At 40.1% G+C, this 16407-nt stretch overlaps 1 protein-coding gene across 1 annotated transcript in view; it reads left to right on the top strand.

Annotated features, from left to right (window-relative positions):
* STK17A (serine/threonine kinase 17a) overlaps positions 1 to 10583 on the top strand; it is a 28049-nt gene extending 17466 nt beyond the window's left edge. The window contains exons 4-7 of the mRNA XM_030445677.1: positions 4427 to 4553; positions 5142 to 5190; positions 5320 to 5499; positions 6318 to 10583. Of these exons, the coding sequence (XP_030301537.1) occupies positions 4427 to 4553; positions 5142 to 5190; positions 5320 to 5499; positions 6318 to 6651 (690 nt within the window). The 3' untranslated portion in view covers positions 6652 to 10583. The remainder of the gene's footprint in view (positions 1 to 4426; positions 4554 to 5141; positions 5191 to 5319; positions 5500 to 6317) is intronic.
* Positions 10584 to 16407: the final 5824 nt, after the last annotated feature.

Below are 16407 nucleotides of genomic sequence, written 5' to 3'. Positions count from 1 at the left end.
TATCCCAGGGCTTGTGCTGGTTTACAATGGAATTTACTAAGTACTTGGTTTTTTGGGGTGACATTTGGAAGGCTGCTGCTAAATGTACTGCTGTTAAACAAGGTGTTTGTATCAAAAAGTTTACAAATTCCTGGTGAAATGTTTTCTTTGGCCTATTAGTCACATCTTTGGGTCTCTAAGGGATTCCCTTTCATTTGTCCAGTAAAAACACCTTTGGAAAGGTCCATCCAATTTTCCGTATGTCACACTTTCAAAAAAATCAGGCTCTATGCCCAGAAGAATTTTAAGTCAAAATGGTGGTCACTGTGTGATTGTCAGCTGCTCGCTGTAAATATATATTACAAATTTAATCTATTTGTGGTACTGGCAGCTAGCTTGCCTTAGCTTTTTTCTGCTCCCTTAAGAGATGCAAGAGTTTTCCTATGAGACTAAACACTGCAGAAAAAAAATGTGGTGTTTGATGTGGCTTAGAAAGTTTGCCACCTGATCGTTTCTTTCCAAGAGCATGGTTCTCCTGAAGGGTGGTTGAAAGAGGGCTTCGTTTAAATAGCAAAATACAATTGTATAATCCAGTTTTGACTTGGAGAAAGAGCAAATATAATGCTACTGTGTGCAAATTAAGTTTCACTTGACAGTATTGTGTTGATGGTATTTAATTTGCAGGGTGTGCATAGATGGTAGTCAGGAGCCTTTTATCTCCTCCTAATGGTGCATAAAAGGTGCAGAGTAAGGAAAGACTCCTTGCTCTGTGTTTTCATTTGTTGTTTGACTTGATCTTGAATTGCTGTTTGGTAAAAGCTTGAAGTAGTTGGGAATGGAAGAGAATTTTAAAAGGTGTGGGGGCTGAGGGAGGACTTGTTGCCTCTTGTCTACAGCAGAGATAAAGAGCCTCTCATAGCCCTGGGGTCTGGGAGAATGACTGCTCCAAGCAGCACTCTCCTATGGTATGTGTTATTCTGGTTATCCAACAGAAAACTATTCTTTTCTTCTGTACTATTTTCAAGATGATGTGTTTGGTGAGAACAACTAAAAAAATCATTATTTGAAATTTGTTTGAGTGTTATTTTTCACCAATATGCAAAAAGCAAACTATTGCAATTACAAAAGAAGTGGCAGGATACAAGAACATGACATGCATTTTCTCATCTGAGTTTTCCAGGTGGGTTAAGGTGGAATGCTTATTACATAGAAGTGTAGTATTAATAGCAGTGTAGTATTTCTTGTCTAAAGGAACTACCAGGGAACCAAGAAAAGAGTAAAAATTTTAAAATACTATTTTTTCAAAGCAAAAGAACAGTTTAGGCAGGAGTTCAAACCTTTACAGCCACTGGAGCTAAGCAGTTTGTTAGTAGACAGTATAGACTGTCCAGGTTCTACACAAATTGTTTCGATTATAGCCTTATTTCTTAATTTATAGGACTTTAATTTATTATTTGGTGAATAAAGTGTGAAGCCAATCTAATATGTCTGCTCTTTTTGTCATTCTTGTATTTTTTTCTGGTTCTATTGATCCACCAAAAAACAAAAACAAAACAAAAAAAAACCAAAAAAAAAAAAAAAAAAAAACAAAAAAAAACAAAAAAACAAAAAAACAAAACACCATGAAACCACGAAACAAAACCAGAACCCCCAAGCAAATTCTGCTTTTTCAATTTCCTAAAGATACAGGAGTCCTTATAACTTTTCTTTAGGACAAACTGATAATCCTAGTTTAGCATCTTTACACACAATACAGCAATAGATATACATAAGATAATGTATAGTCTGTTTCCTGTTTCTGCCCATTATTCTGTAGATAGATCTGACTTTTTTTATTTCGTTACTGTTGCAGGCTAAGGTATGGCACTGATTAATTTTAAAATACAATCTTTATTATGTGCTTTTAGTCACACTCTTCCTGAAACCAACTGAAGATATACGAAATGTTAGGGCCAGAGACTTATATAAACTTCAGGAATAATGGCAAATTTGCAACATATGGATTTTGCTGTTATATAGTGAGCTTACAAGACCCCAAAGCCTTATGCAAGGTCAGGTTGGGAGGGTATCGTATTTTAAAGTGCACTTATTGCAAACAACTTGAGCTACTTGCAGCGTAAGTTTACAGATGAGTCTAGGTCTTTGCCTTAGTCTGGTATTTGTACTGACAGGACACTGACAGGAAAGCTACGTTCTCCAGGTGACACTCCTATTTAAGTGAAAAAAGTAAGACTGGTTAACTTTTGCAGTGCTAAATGATGCATTTCACTGTTGTTAAATATTACCATGATGATAGAGGTATAAGCAACATCTCTTAATTCCTAAAGCCAAAGTTGCTGTTGAGAGTATGCCTGGAGAACACAAGTTTATATAATCTTGCCCAAGGTACCTGTTGTCTCTGGTTGTGCTAACTGTGGCGCTGGGCTGGACTCGTGTGGCCATATCATGTGGTTTCTGTGCACATAACAATCTTGTAGTAAAGTACATCCATTCAGATTGTCCATTTACCAAGGATTTCCTTTTAGCTCACAACATAAGAGGTTGTAAATTGGAACATTTAAGCCTTCCTGCAGCAGAGGGGGAGATTTTTAAAAGTTGTCAATTGACAGTTTTCATCAGCCATTTCATAACTTCTTGACTGTAAGAGTGAAAGGCCCTGTTCAGACTGGCTACCAGGAGAGCCTCAGGCCTGCATCTCTCTTGCCTTTGTTGGACCATTTGGTCCCTGGCAAACCGAGGTGTATTATAGCAGAGGAAAAACAAAACAAACAGAATTACAGATGTGAGAAAATTGTCTTAGTTTGCTTAAGTTTGAGTAATTGCGTTGAGCTGAAAAGTATGGTAAATTCAAAGCTGTAACTTCTCTACAGCGTTTCATGCTGGTGTTTAGACTGTCACATCACATGAACCCCATGATGATTCCTTAAAAGAAGAAAACAGCTGGTATTTCATTACAAATTGATTATGGTTATGACTCAGTTCATACTATAAACAGGTGGGGGTTTTTCTGCATAGGATTGTTTTGAGTAATAAGATTGGTTTTTAAAAAAGAAACTAAAACTTCTTCTGGCAACTACATGATCTACTTAAATATTATAATACAGGGCTTAAAGGCTTCATGAAGCATTTGTATTAAAAACTTTTACTCGTTTAAATATTGGGAACAAATGCTTTTCTCATGCTTTCTATTTGCCTCTTCAGAAAGTAACCAAATTTTCCACTGGAAAGAACATCTGAGAGGCTAATTAGGGAGGCATGGTCAGCTTTTTTGGATGTTTGCTTTTCTAATACAAATACAGCATAACAAATGTGAACTATAAAGCATATGGTAATGTGGAGCTCCAAAAGCCTTTGTATAGCCACCAGATGCAGTGTGTAAGGAAAAAAAATAAACTGTTCTTAATACAGGGATTTACAAACAGAAACAAGATTGACAACATCATGGAGTTAATTTGAAATACTACAGTTTAACCTTGCAGGAATGAAAGAGCCTGACTACATTTAGGTCCTGCAAACAGAACTGGCAGAATGTTTTAGAAACGCTCTTGCAGAGTTTTATTTCTCTTCCAAAGCAAGGCTATTCATGTGAAAGCATGTCTTTGTGATTGAACAGGGGATGAGGAGGGAATGGGATCAGTGATTAGAGAAAAACATAAATGTTTGTGCTAATCCAGTTGAAGGGTAGGGAGAGTCACACCTTTTCTTTTGGCAAGAATATGCTTCAGTTACTAAAAAAATCTCAACCTGTTGTTTAAAGTTAGTTTTCATACTATTTTTCAACTGAGCCAGCTTTTATAATAGATGGTAAGGAACTTCTTAATGACCACAAAGTTGCTTTCAAGGATGACAGCCAGAATCTAGCAACGTCAGAGCAAACAAGTTTATCCAAAGGTGATGCTGTTAAAAACCTGTTTTTCAGGCTGCTGTATTTTTGAAACTCTTCTTCAGTTAGTGTTCTGTAATACAATTGGAACAAGATCGAGGTTGGTTGCAACAGACTTTTTTAAAAAGGTGTAGTCAGAATTGTTTTATGTATTCAGGTTTTTTAACATGATCAGGTGGTTTTGGACACCCTTCAACAGGATATATTTTACACGATCTATTTGAAGGAAGCAAGGAGGGGTGTTAAAAGGAGGACATGAAGGAGTAGAGGTACAAATAGGCTATTGTTAAATCATAGCAATTGGCATATGTGTTTTGTATGCAATCTAAACTAATAAAGGTAAATGTCTGATTCTTAGTTATAAACAGAATCCTGCCACTCCTTTTAGCCTGCATGTCTCTTCAAGTTCACCTTGAGGAAACATAAATAAAGGAATATTTGTGGGTATCATACTTGTTATTGAATGCATTGTTGTTACTCATTATTTAAAGTAATAATGTGATATGTTGTCTCATAGATGCTAGATTTGGATGGTCCTGACAGTCTCCTTCTTTTGTTTTTCAGCCCCAAAATATTCTCCTAACCAGTAAGGCTCCTCTGGGAGACATTAAGATAGTAGATTTTGGCCTTTCCAGAATAATGAAGAGCAGTGAGGAACTAAGAGAAATTATGGGAACTCCAGAATATGTAGGTGAGTTGTTGCTATAGGAGTGATATATTACCCAGGTTTTCGGGGAGTAAAAAGAGAAAATGCCTCGATTTGGTGAATGCCAGACTGGCTGTGTAGTTACTGTGTTTGTATCCATTTTTGTGTTTTAAAAAATTATATATAAATATATATACATATATGTATATGTGTATGTGTGTGTATATATATATATATCTCAAAATCCTTCCCGGCCTTCAAAATGTATTTGGAAATATCTTCAAGTTATATGGTGTATCTTTATGGGTATGGGTTTCAGTACTGGAATATGGAATGTTGGACATTTCGGATTTTTCCATAAGAAATCTGTCTACAACTTCCTTAATTGACAAAGAGGCTGTTCTGGCTTCTGAAGATGACAATAAATGGAAAATATTTCTTTTTTTACTTAAACCCAATTAATTACAGTAATCATTCAATAACTGGAATAGCAACATCTTGATTTCAAAAGACTGTCATGCTTCAAATGGCTTATCTCACTTAAATTTTATCATACGCCCATTCTTGCATTATGTAACTACAGTATTATATCTGCATGTAACCAAAAAAATACTTGTTTTTTCCCCTGAATAGCTCCTGAAATTCTGAGTTATGATCCAATCAGTACAGCAACTGACATGTGGTAAGTTGAGCAAAGTCATAGTTGTCATAACTTACTTTACCAAAAAGGTTTAAAAAAAAAAAAAAAGACAAAGCCAAAACAAACGCTAAACAAAATAACTAAAAACTGTTTTTCTATGTTTTAATTTAGGAGCATTGGAGTACTGGCATATGTTATGCTAACAGGGATATCACCTTTCTTAGGAGATGATAAACAGGAAACTTTCTTAAATATATCTCAGATGAATGTAAGTTACTCTGGAGAAGACTTCGACCTCGTATCAGAGTCTGCTGTGGATTTCATCAAAACTTTGCTGGTTAAGAAACCTGAGTAAGTAAAATACACACATGAATGTGCTAATATGTCAGACTTGTTTGGTTTTAAGTGCAGCAATGCTGGCATTTTAACATATAAGGCCACTTTGTTTATTCATATTTCATTGTGCTGTTACTCTGCATGTATTTTTCTCTTTTCAAAGAGAATTCCACCATTTCCCTCCAATCAGTCTTTATTCTGAATGTGCAGGTTTTAGTAATTAAAATTCAAATTGATTTCATAAAGCTGTATATGAATTGTAGCATCTGCTACAGTACACTGACTTTCCTTGCAGTTACTTAGCTAATGCCTTTTGGCTGAACTGTGCTTTGAGAGTCTTATGTTTGAGTTGGTAGAGTACCTTACTCCTTTCTGGGTCATTAGTCTGCTTTTCTCATTGGGCAGCATGTTGGAAATTCCTGCTCTCAAAATAGAAGAGGTGTTTTCTGTGGAACTTCACCAGTTCTTCATGGGGCATGTCATCTCTTGAAATTGCCTGCTGCTTGTCCATGGGAATATTTTAAGAATGCAAGGACTGTGTCATTTTCCTATATATTAAAAAAAATCTGTATAAACTCTGTTGGCAACAGGGGAGGGTAAATGGATATTCAAGGATCTATGAACTCCTTTAATTTAAATGTTAGCAGTTCACCTCCTTAGACTGCTGTTTGCCTTTTTTGCTAAAAGATAGGTATCAACACTCTGTAAAAAGTTCTGTCAGCCTGTCTTTAATACAGTCATATCTTTGAAATAATCTCTGTGTATATCTTTTGCAAGGTACTGGCTTTCAAATCCACTTGGATATTTATTTTAACACTTTTCTTCCTCTACAGGGACCGGGCAACTGCTGAAGAATGTCTTCAACATCCATGGTTAGAACAAAGTGAAAATCCTGCTTGCAGGGCCTGGAATAAGAGTACAGGAGGGGAGAGCAGTGATGTCACCCAGGAAGATGCAGATTCTGCCTCTGAAAAATCAGTGGATGCTGAGAAGACTGAAGAGGAAGAATCAATAGTGACAGAAGAACTAATTGTAGTGGCATCATATACACTGGGACAATGTAGGCAGTCAGAAAAAGAGAAAGTAACTGAGCAGAAAGCCATTTCCAAACGATTTAAATTTGAGGAACCATTGCTGCAAGAAATACCAGGAGAATTCATTTACTGAACCATGTGGAGCTACATAGCTGCATCTGGAAGGCAGTGTTTTCTACTAAACAAAAATATCCTAGCCAAGAGAATTTCTGATATGCAATAAATGTTCTAGATAAAAGAAAGTGTTGATAAATGGCATCCAAGGAAAATGTGCCAAGTTCTTAATTTCACGGAACAGGTAACAAGATTTCAAGTGGCTGACAGGAATTTAATGAAGATAGAAGCTTACTTTTTTCATCATTTTTATTTCTGGGTTTGTTTTGTTGTTGCTTGATAGAGTTTTTGTTAATTGTTCCAGTGTTCTGGAGAAAGTGACATTGTAAGTATTTCAAGTGACAGATGTCAAGAGGAGTATTTTAGGATATGTTTTGGCATTTAATGCAAATATACAATGCTGGGTGTTCCTGAGACACCTTTTAGCACTTGACTTCAGTTGAACTGTATCTACTGATCTAAAAATTGTATGTGAGGAGGATTTGTTCAGCTGGTTTGACTTAGAGATTTCAAAGTTATACTGTGTATATATGTCTTTGTTTACGCCAAGTCAAAGACTCAGACTCATCTGGTGTGTAGCCAGACAGTGAGCTGTGCTTCACTAGGAAAAGAGGCACATGTCCCACAGGTAAAGAAATCTGTTCTGGGGAACAATTCCAGGTCACAGTGGTGATATTTCTTGCATTTGGAAATCCAGCAAAATCCTGCTTTGCGAGCACAGAAAAATCATGCTCCAGAGAGTGATGAGTTTGCTTGAGCCAGTCACTCTTGATAGCAAGCAAAGATCATTCCCCTCTGGTGTTGGCTGAGATGTGCTAACAGAATCCAGCTCACTGTGACTGCACAGGGTTGATGAATGGAAAAAAGAATGAGAGGAGAGGGTCTGAGGTAGTTCTGCTGAAGTTAATGAAGTTCTTTCCAGTGACTTCACCGTGTTAGATCAGACAGTTTGTCCAGCTAGTGATAAATCAGCCCGTGATTCCACCCTTTCCTCAGAACCCAGCTGGGGTTTTACTGGGAGCATGAGGTCATTTCTGCCTTCTTTCTGTTCCTCTAACCACTGCTCTGAGGAAGAAAGCAGCATCCTTAGGCTGAATTGCATAACCTTGTTCAATAAAGCTATCAGATGAGGAAAGAGAGACCACTGCTTCTGAAACAACGAAGCAGAGCTCGTACCTCATGCCTCTCAACCACTCTCCCTTAGACACTTGGAAAAACAGGATGTGTGTCAGGGGGCAGACTGGGATTAGGGAGCTGTATGGATGGGTCGTAGTTCTCAATGGACACCGTCCCTTAAGAGGACAAAGCTGGGACTAACTGGGCATCAAAATTGACTGACTGGGTTTTGCATTGTACAGGCCTGAGGATTTTGGACTGAGTCCTAGTTTTCTAAGAAACCTTATCCTATTGATGCCATTCCAAAGTTTTTTATGTAACTGAAGTTTAGTGCTATTATTATATTGCATACTGTTAACTATTCTACTATTTATTTGGTTTCCTTATGCTGTTCCTTTATAATAAGCCTTTACAAAAGTTTTCTTGCTATAAAATAATGACTAGAAACTCTTAAGCTAGTTTTTCCTTTTTTAACATGTGTCTACACACTTTGCTAATTTCTAATGTACCAAGAATGATCTTACTCTTCTTAATGCCCGGGAGTTCAGTGTTCTGTGCTAATATTTAATTTCTTCCTTCATGCAGAAGGTAAATGGCTTATTAATAAAAAGAGCAGTACTGGTCTGATATGATTAGCATTGCTGCAAGGGTGGGAGAAAAAGTGCCAGGAAAGAAGAAAACTGAAAATCAGCAGTGTGACACTGGAGTAATGAGTGGTTTTTGCATACAGCTTCATTGCCAGTGGTCTGGTCCTTCATTTTAAATCCCATGAGAAAAATTGCTCCTAAATTAAGCTGTTCTATCAGCTGAATTCCCCTGTGGAATTTCACATTGACAGGACTTCTTACTCCTTGAAGAATTTTGTATTAGAAAACTTCCACTTGTACTCATAATGGACTTTGGATGTGTTTGATTTTGTAATGCCTTTTGTACTGTGGAGAAATTAGTCACTGGCTGTTTTTTCCCTCCTATAGGCAGTGACTTGCAGACTCCTGCTGAGAAGCTACCATGTGAAATGTTTCTCTGGTAGCTCTGGCTGCCCAAGCTAAACAAGTGTCTTGGAGACAACAGAGCAGCTGTTACTGGGCATCCCTGGAGATGGGTGGCAGCAGCATTACTGCGTGTTTGCTGACCCTTCCTATGATGCTGTTGTCTTTCAGAGTTTTTAAGCACGACAGTACTCTTCGTGGGCATCTTTCTTTCACTGTTCAATCATTTGCCCAAGACACCTTGCTTGAGGGAGGACAGACATACCTTACTAAATTCCTTTCTGCAAGATTGATTTTTCTCCCACTTTCTTTCACATCCATACTTCTTCACTTCAATGAAGTTGAGCAAAGCATGTTCTTATCCTCCCACCCTTACAAAACAAGTTCATGTTGCCATATCTGCATACCTGAATGTGTAATAGCTCATGGTTATTCAAAGCAAATAATTTGAGGGACCTGTAAGATGTTTCAGTTCCTATTTGTAACCACAGGTTGTGTCTCAGATGGGGACTGGTACTGGTGAAGAAGAGGAGATGCTGAGCAGCATACATTTTGTTCTGTATTTACTGGTGTTAATGTATGACAATGAAGCTTAAAATGTATAAATGAACTATGTACTTATCACAAGGCCAGTTTCTCTTGAATTGGCTGCTTTGAGACTTCAAGTGGGCTGCATTTCTGTTTCACTTTTTGTGCCTTAAGGTGGTTTTGTACAGTGTTTTTTAACATCATTAAGAGTTTGTATAAAGTTGTGCAAGTTTATTAGTGTAAGTTATCAACAAGGCATCTTAGGTAGGGTCTGTAATAGGAAAACTTTTTCTCTGACATCCAACTGCAGGACTACCAGCCAGTCCTACACATTTCTATTCCCCAGGAAGTGTGGGTAAAGCTGTAAATGAGATTCTTTCCCTCTGCTGTAGAAAGAGGCTATCGAGGTTGATGGTTTGGGATGGTTTGTTACTAGAGAAGGAATGTGTCCAAGGCTGGGAGCAGATCCCCAGTTTGTGAGGCAGAGCTGGTTTTCTGCAGCTTCATGAATGCAGAGGACTGCGGGTACATAACGCAGTGCTGATGAAAAAAGCTGCTTATACCTTAAAGTCTCAGTGAAGAAGGAGCTGACTCCTTTCCCTTGTGGGCAATGTGCTCTCAGTCCCTGCTCTTTATACTGGGCACCTGCTGTGTGCTTGAATGCAAAAAGTTGGAAGTGGTGGAAGTGCAGATGTTCTTAGTCATTGCCAGAGAACTGTTATTTCCATGGTTCTGATGTAGCAGACATGAACTACATATATATATATATATATATATATAGGCAGGGGGAGGTCCAGGCCTATGACTCCGTTGCAGTTTTGGAATAAACAACAAATACCCAGTTAAAAGCAAACTCTTGTTCCCTCCTGTTTAATTGCTACATTCACTTCTTTAAGCAAGAGGCTATAGATTTTTATAGTCATTAAACTAATTGTTCTATAAAATAAACTGTTTTCTTGATCCAAAGCTGAATTTGCCTCATGATTTCTTTCATTTCTTACTCCTTTCCTCTGGAGGTCTCTAAATGCAAATGGCTAAATTCCAGTTTGTGAGATAGCAGGTGAATATTTAGAGCTATTAGGTGGGAAACACAAGTAAAAATTAACTGCCCCTTCTCTACTGGTGGGGCCTGGCAGGGGACAGGGAGGAAGGTGGGCATAGCACCTCATTATTCCATGGCTTCAGATCTTTCCTGAATATTTCAGGTACAGTTCTGGGAAGAGAGTTCAGCATCTTCAAGAAATAGCGCCAGTTTATTGTACTTCTGAATAAGGTGTTTATTGTTCCAGGAAGTTTACAATAAATGAAATATTGTTTTCTGAACAGCTGACGGGTCTTTTGTTGTTCACGCATTGGGGAAACGCTTTAGAACACAAATTTTAAAAAAAAACAACCACACTACACACACAAAAAACTCCCCCTGAACACCCTAATCTTTCTTCAAGACAGCATTACTGATTTGAAACAAAATTCCAAAAGTCACACTAGTTTGCAGATTGACTGCATGGTGACTGGAATTGATACTGAAGCTTAAGTACAATGCTGCATTCGAACTGCTGGAACTTAAACCTCTCCTGAGGTGGGTTGTAGTGTAACAAGGCAACCAATAAAAGGCCTTTTATTGGCCCCCTGGTCCTGCTCATGCGCAGTGGGGGCCCACCCTAATTAGGCACAGGTGGGCTTGACACAAGCTCCTGCCCACTACCTGGCAATTAGTGGCACCTGGTTGCCTCGTTACACTACAGTGGGTGACTGCACCTTCCTGCTTGGCTCTGAGGAGCAGAAAAAGTGCATTGCTGGAAATGACATCTAGTGTGTTAGATAGAGTCTCCTGTTCAAATGCCCTTGCTTTTCTTTAAGAATTTGTGCAGTTATTTTTCTGAACACCCATACAGCAGGATTACTGCTACTTTAGTTTTTGGAATTACTCATTTGTTCAATTTGTGCAGCAAATATACACCAATCATCTTTTCCACTCTAAAGCAACATACTTGCACTTTATCTTTCAGGATAAAGCATTTACAGATGTGACATCAACTGTCATTGGGATTAATAAATACAGTCACATTATCCATGTAAATCTTCCTGGTTTGTTTTTGTTTTTTTCTTGGTGTATATTAAACCTAGAAATACATTAAATTTAGGACTGTTATTTCCCATGTCCTGACAGGTAGGAAAGGACCTGCCTGCCTGAAGGTGGAAAGATGGTACTTAAATGCCAACAAATGGTGTGCAAGGTAGGATGGCTGCACAGCCAGGGCATGATGGAGCCTAATGCACATCAGTATTAATCCGGTTTTAACAACTCATGCTGAACATTGTGCTCTGAAGCAGTGAAACTTCAGTATCTCCTTCAAGATGCACTGTGTCCAGAACTGCTGTGTGCCTGATGTGACTTCCTTGGGGGAAGATGCTGGAAGAGAAAAGTATTTCCTCCTCTATGGAAAGGAATTTCCTCTCCTAACACTGCTTAATTTCATTAATTGTTCCCGACATAGCTGACAACCCCATAGCTCTGTAAAAGTGAAATATTTTTGTTTCATAAAAACAACCTGGAGGAGTTCTAAAAGAGAAAAAAAAAAAAGCACATCCCTATGATGCTCTTACTTACTTGAGAAAGGGCTAGAATTTGTTACAGTGAAACAGTGTTAGGTCCACAACATTTACTGCAAAATTAGAGGAAAGGAAATTTAACTACTTGAAAGGATTTTTTTTTTCCCTGTAAACACAGAAAACCTAACTGTACTGAGTCTTCGCTTGCTTGTGCAATCAGAATCACAATTTAACTGTCAACGTGTTGAAAACAGTGTAGCCCACCTCTTTAACTGTTTGTAATCCCAGTGTACAGACTTAATTTCACGGGTGCCTTTTAACTAATCCTTACAAGAAAACCTCCTGAGCAGCTGGGCTATCACCTCACCTGCTGCTGCCTTCTAGTAGCAGCACCCTGTGGGATCCAGCTGCTTTGGTTGCTGGATGGAAGCTTTTGCCTCACTGGCAAGAGGCAGAGGCTGTGTCTCAGAAGTTATTGAATAAAAGCACTTGCTTCTAAATCTGGGAAAGTAGCAGAATCTGCATTAGCTTGGTCAAGAACTTTCCTATATGTATCAGTGTAGTGAAATGAGGCAACCAGGTGCCACTAATTGCCAGGGAGTGGGCATGAGCTTGTGTTAAGCCCACCTGTGCCTGATTAAGGCAGGCCCTAACTGTGCATGAGCAGGATTAGGGGGCCAACCACTCAAGCGTCACCCTGAGAATTAGTGGCACCTGGTTGCCTCATTTCACTATATATCTATATACTTGGTGCCACATAAAGTGAACCAAAAAGTGTTGAGCCAGGTGTGAGGGGGCTGCCAAAGCAACCTCAGGAATGTGAAAGGTTTTTATCACTGCTGGTGTTACAGGCTGCCTGGGCCAGGCTGCAGGGAACTTCATAGCAACTTTTGCTATGGAAAACAAGGAACACGATTTTGCTGTGGCGAGCAGAAAAGATGCAGGCAAGTGGTGGGAAAGAACTGGATGCAGCCTCATTTCTAAATGGGAGGTGAATCCAAAAGGCTCATGTTCCCTGTCAGTGCAAGACAACTGCCCAAGCTGGGAAGTGAACTGAGAGGTCCATGAGTTGAACAAAACCATAGTACTGCCTGGAGAAGCAGAGCCAAAAGGGAATGCATCAGCCCATCAGCCTTTATGGAACCAGTGCTTTTATTGCACTATGGAACATCTGCTTTTTTATAGACTCCGTGTACTAGTCAGTTCCAGATCAAATAGGTGCTAGCATGGTAACAGTCTGCTAAGCTGTGTTTGTTTATTGTTCCTCAGCTGTAAATAAGTCCTTGCCAATAACAGCCTGCCTGCTTGATGGTTTCCTCAAGGGTGATGGCAGCCTGGCAGAAACTATTAAAATCAAACTAGACAGTAAGAAACAACCATGTATTCCAGCAAAGGTCACCCAGAAGGCGATGGGTGTTCCACACCAACTGGAAAAGGAGCAATGCAAATTTGCCAGCCAATTTAAAAGAAATTATTTAGCATACTGAAAATTATTAAGATGATTAAAGGATTGCAGCATCTGTTAATGAGGCTCAGAGACCTGGGATTGTCAGCCTGGCAAGGCTTGGGAGGGATCTTATCAGTGTGTATACCTGTGGGGGAAGAGTAAAGAGAATGGGGGCAGGTTCTTCTCAGTGGTGCCCAGTGGCAGTATAAGAAGCAATGGGCACACACTGAAGCACAGGAAATTCTGTTTAAACATTAAAAAGCTTTTTTTTACTGTGAGAATAGTTCTACACTGGTCCAGCTCCTCCAGAGGTTGTTGATCTCCACCCTCTGTGATCTTCAAAACTGTGATGGATGCAATCCCAGGCAATTTCCTTTAGTTGATCCTGCTGTGAGTGAGGCACTTGGAGCAGGTGATCTCCAGAGACTCCTCCTGACCAGAATCATTCTGTAGTTAGAGGGGGAAAAAAGCTTTCTAAAGATATTTAACTGAGGGTTTTATCAAAAGATTATTACTGTCCAGGCCAGTGATAAAGTTATATGAAACACAGTATGATTATAATGAATTGGTACTTTAATGACTCAATGAAGTTTAATACAACTGAATCTACTTCAGCATTCCTTAGAAAAGACTGCAAGGGGAAGAGGGATGCCCTGGTGCCCTCCTGAAGTTATTTGGGCTTTGAGCAGCTGCTGAAAAGGTGTTCTGAGACCTCTGCTCTCCCTGTGCTCCTGGCATGCTCCAGCCCTCTGGGCTGTTCCTGCTGCACCTGTGCTCTCTCTGAAAGCAGCTGCCGTGGGCTGTGGTGAGTTTAATAGGAGCCACATGGCTGGAGCACCTTGGCACTGAACACATCAGCTTGCTGCTGCTTTTCTCTGAATATGCGTGTCTTAAGAAGAGCTCAAGCACTGAGAGGAAGTGGCTTCTGAGGCTCTTCAAGATCAAGAGGTAAGAAATTCTGTGTTTGCTGTTAGGCAGTAAAACAAAAGCAAGTATTTGAATGCTATTTTACTCTTGTACCTCTCCACTGATCTGGTTTCCAGCTCCACCCATTGTTTTTTTCCTCTCCAGATTTAAAGATTTTATCTAGAAAAATGTTAGCATGATATGGTGTTACCATCCATTTCCACAGCTTGGATGAACCCAGGGATTAGCTAGGATGACCAGGAGTGCCCAAAGTTAAATGGGTGCTGTAGGGAGAAAGCAGGAGATGCAAACCTGCTTGCAAGCTCTGCTTCCCCCCCAAGCAAGGTTGTTCCAGTGCTACTGGTGAGGTTTGTGTGGGGTTCCCTCCCTCAGGCCTAGGATAACCAGGGTTAGAGCCAGGCCAGCCTGTGGCATTATGGTGCAGCAATTTGTGAAGCCAGAGCAGGGATATTGCATGTGCTGGCTCCAGAGGCAGGAAGGTGCTGAGCAAGTGCTGTGACACAGGGTGGGGTGGTTGTGGACACGTTGTCTGGACAGTTGTACACCCTGGAGCCACTGCAGGTCCCAGGGTCACAACGGTGACAAGAAGCAAGGGAAGGGCCATGTGTGCCAGGTGCTCCTAGCAGGAGTGCAAGAAGGGACTGCATGGAGTGGGGTTGCTTTCAACAGCCAGGAATTCTTTGGAGATTGGTAACGAGACAAAGCTGCAGCCAGAGAAGTGATAACTGATGGATGTGAAGTGCTCCTTCAAGCTTCTTGAGTGACCAAAAGCCAGAGTTGCTCAAGCTCTCAGGCACTGGGTGGCCAGGAGATATCCGCAGCTCCCAGGTGGTCTTACTGTAGGTAGGCTGCAGTAGTGCAAAGCTAATAATTTCAAATCACGTGGTTTTTATTTTGTTTTGTGAAACTACAGAGCAGTGTTTTCAATCTTGAAGTTGGGACATGCTGTCTCTCCTTGATTCATCCTAATCCTTCCCCTGGTGTGCTGGGCATTCATATAGGTTGGATCAGGTCCTACAGGTGCTGTTCATCCTGGGCAGCTCTGTGAATTTCAAACTAAATCTGGAGTGGTTTTTGTTTGCTGTTTGTTTCTTGGTTTTGTTGGGGGTTTTTTTGTTGTTGTTTTTTTGTGCTCTAAAAAAATTGGATTTTGTCAGAGATGCTGTTGCAGTGATCCTCTAGTCTCTCCCTTCATTTGCTTTAGCATTTTCTCTGCAGAGTTGGTCAAAAGTACCTTGCCCAGTTTGCTGTGTCATTGTTGAGCAGGAAAATGCTTGCTAGTCTTTAATGCAGCTCTCTCTGCTTAGTACTCTTGTAAAGCTTTGTATTGTCTGTACCTTTGGTGTATTTCTAGAATTTGGATGTTGTTATGGAGGGGGGGGGGGGAAGGAATTTAGTTGTGTAAGCTCTGGGCTGTATCTGCATTAACCTGCTCTGTTACAGTAAATCCAAGGTGCTCTTTTTTCTGGACATTTTCAGTGGCTCTCATGTTACTTCAAGGTACGAGGGCAGACCTTGTGCCTTGGACTTTGTACTTTGTTAGAATGTGCAGTTTGGAGAGGGGTAGGGTGTGTAAGTTTGTTTGGTTATTTGAGTTGCTTCTTTTTTGTTTCCCTTATTCCTCAACTTGTTTCTGGGGAAGGGCAATTCCCTGCTGCATCAGCAGAATCAAGGCACAATTAAAAAACTTGAAAATGTTGTATTCCAACTTAACTGTGTCAGTGTTTTACCTGCTCCACACCTCCTGAATGTTTCCCTCCCGAAGAGGAGGTCTGGGAGGGAATGTGCTCTCCCGAACTCATGTTGGGCAGTGCTGGTGCAAAATAGTGGCTTCTTCTGAGTAACCTTCAGCATGAGCAGTGTGACTCAAGAGCCTCTTCCTGGGATTCATAAGCTGCAACAAGTGGCCTGGGCTATCTCGTGTGCTTTTTAATGGTGACTATGAGGGTGAGAATCTTCCTGATATGTAATTTGTTCTTGATGAGTGCAGGGTGCTGCTGGCAAGTTCACTCACTGAGAAATGGGGGGGGGGAAATGCATTGAGGGAATCACATTGAGAAACTGACTTAGTATTCTAGACAAGCAAGAGCAGCTCAACTGTCCTGAATTAGGGGCTGCAGTGGTAGAAAATCTCCTGGCAGTTGTTTGTTTATTTCACATTCATAATACCAGCACACAGAGGGTATAACACAACTTCTCTGGAACAGCGACACTT

The sequence above is a fragment of the Calypte anna genome, chromosome 2 (assembly GCF_003957555.1).
Source record: "Calypte anna isolate BGI_N300 chromosome 2, bCalAnn1_v1.p, whole genome shotgun sequence".
Taxonomy (NCBI): Eukaryota; Metazoa; Chordata; class Aves; order Apodiformes; family Trochilidae; genus Calypte; species Calypte anna.
Note: the sequence above shows the minus strand (reverse complement) of the source record. Positions and strands in the feature narration are given on the sequence as shown.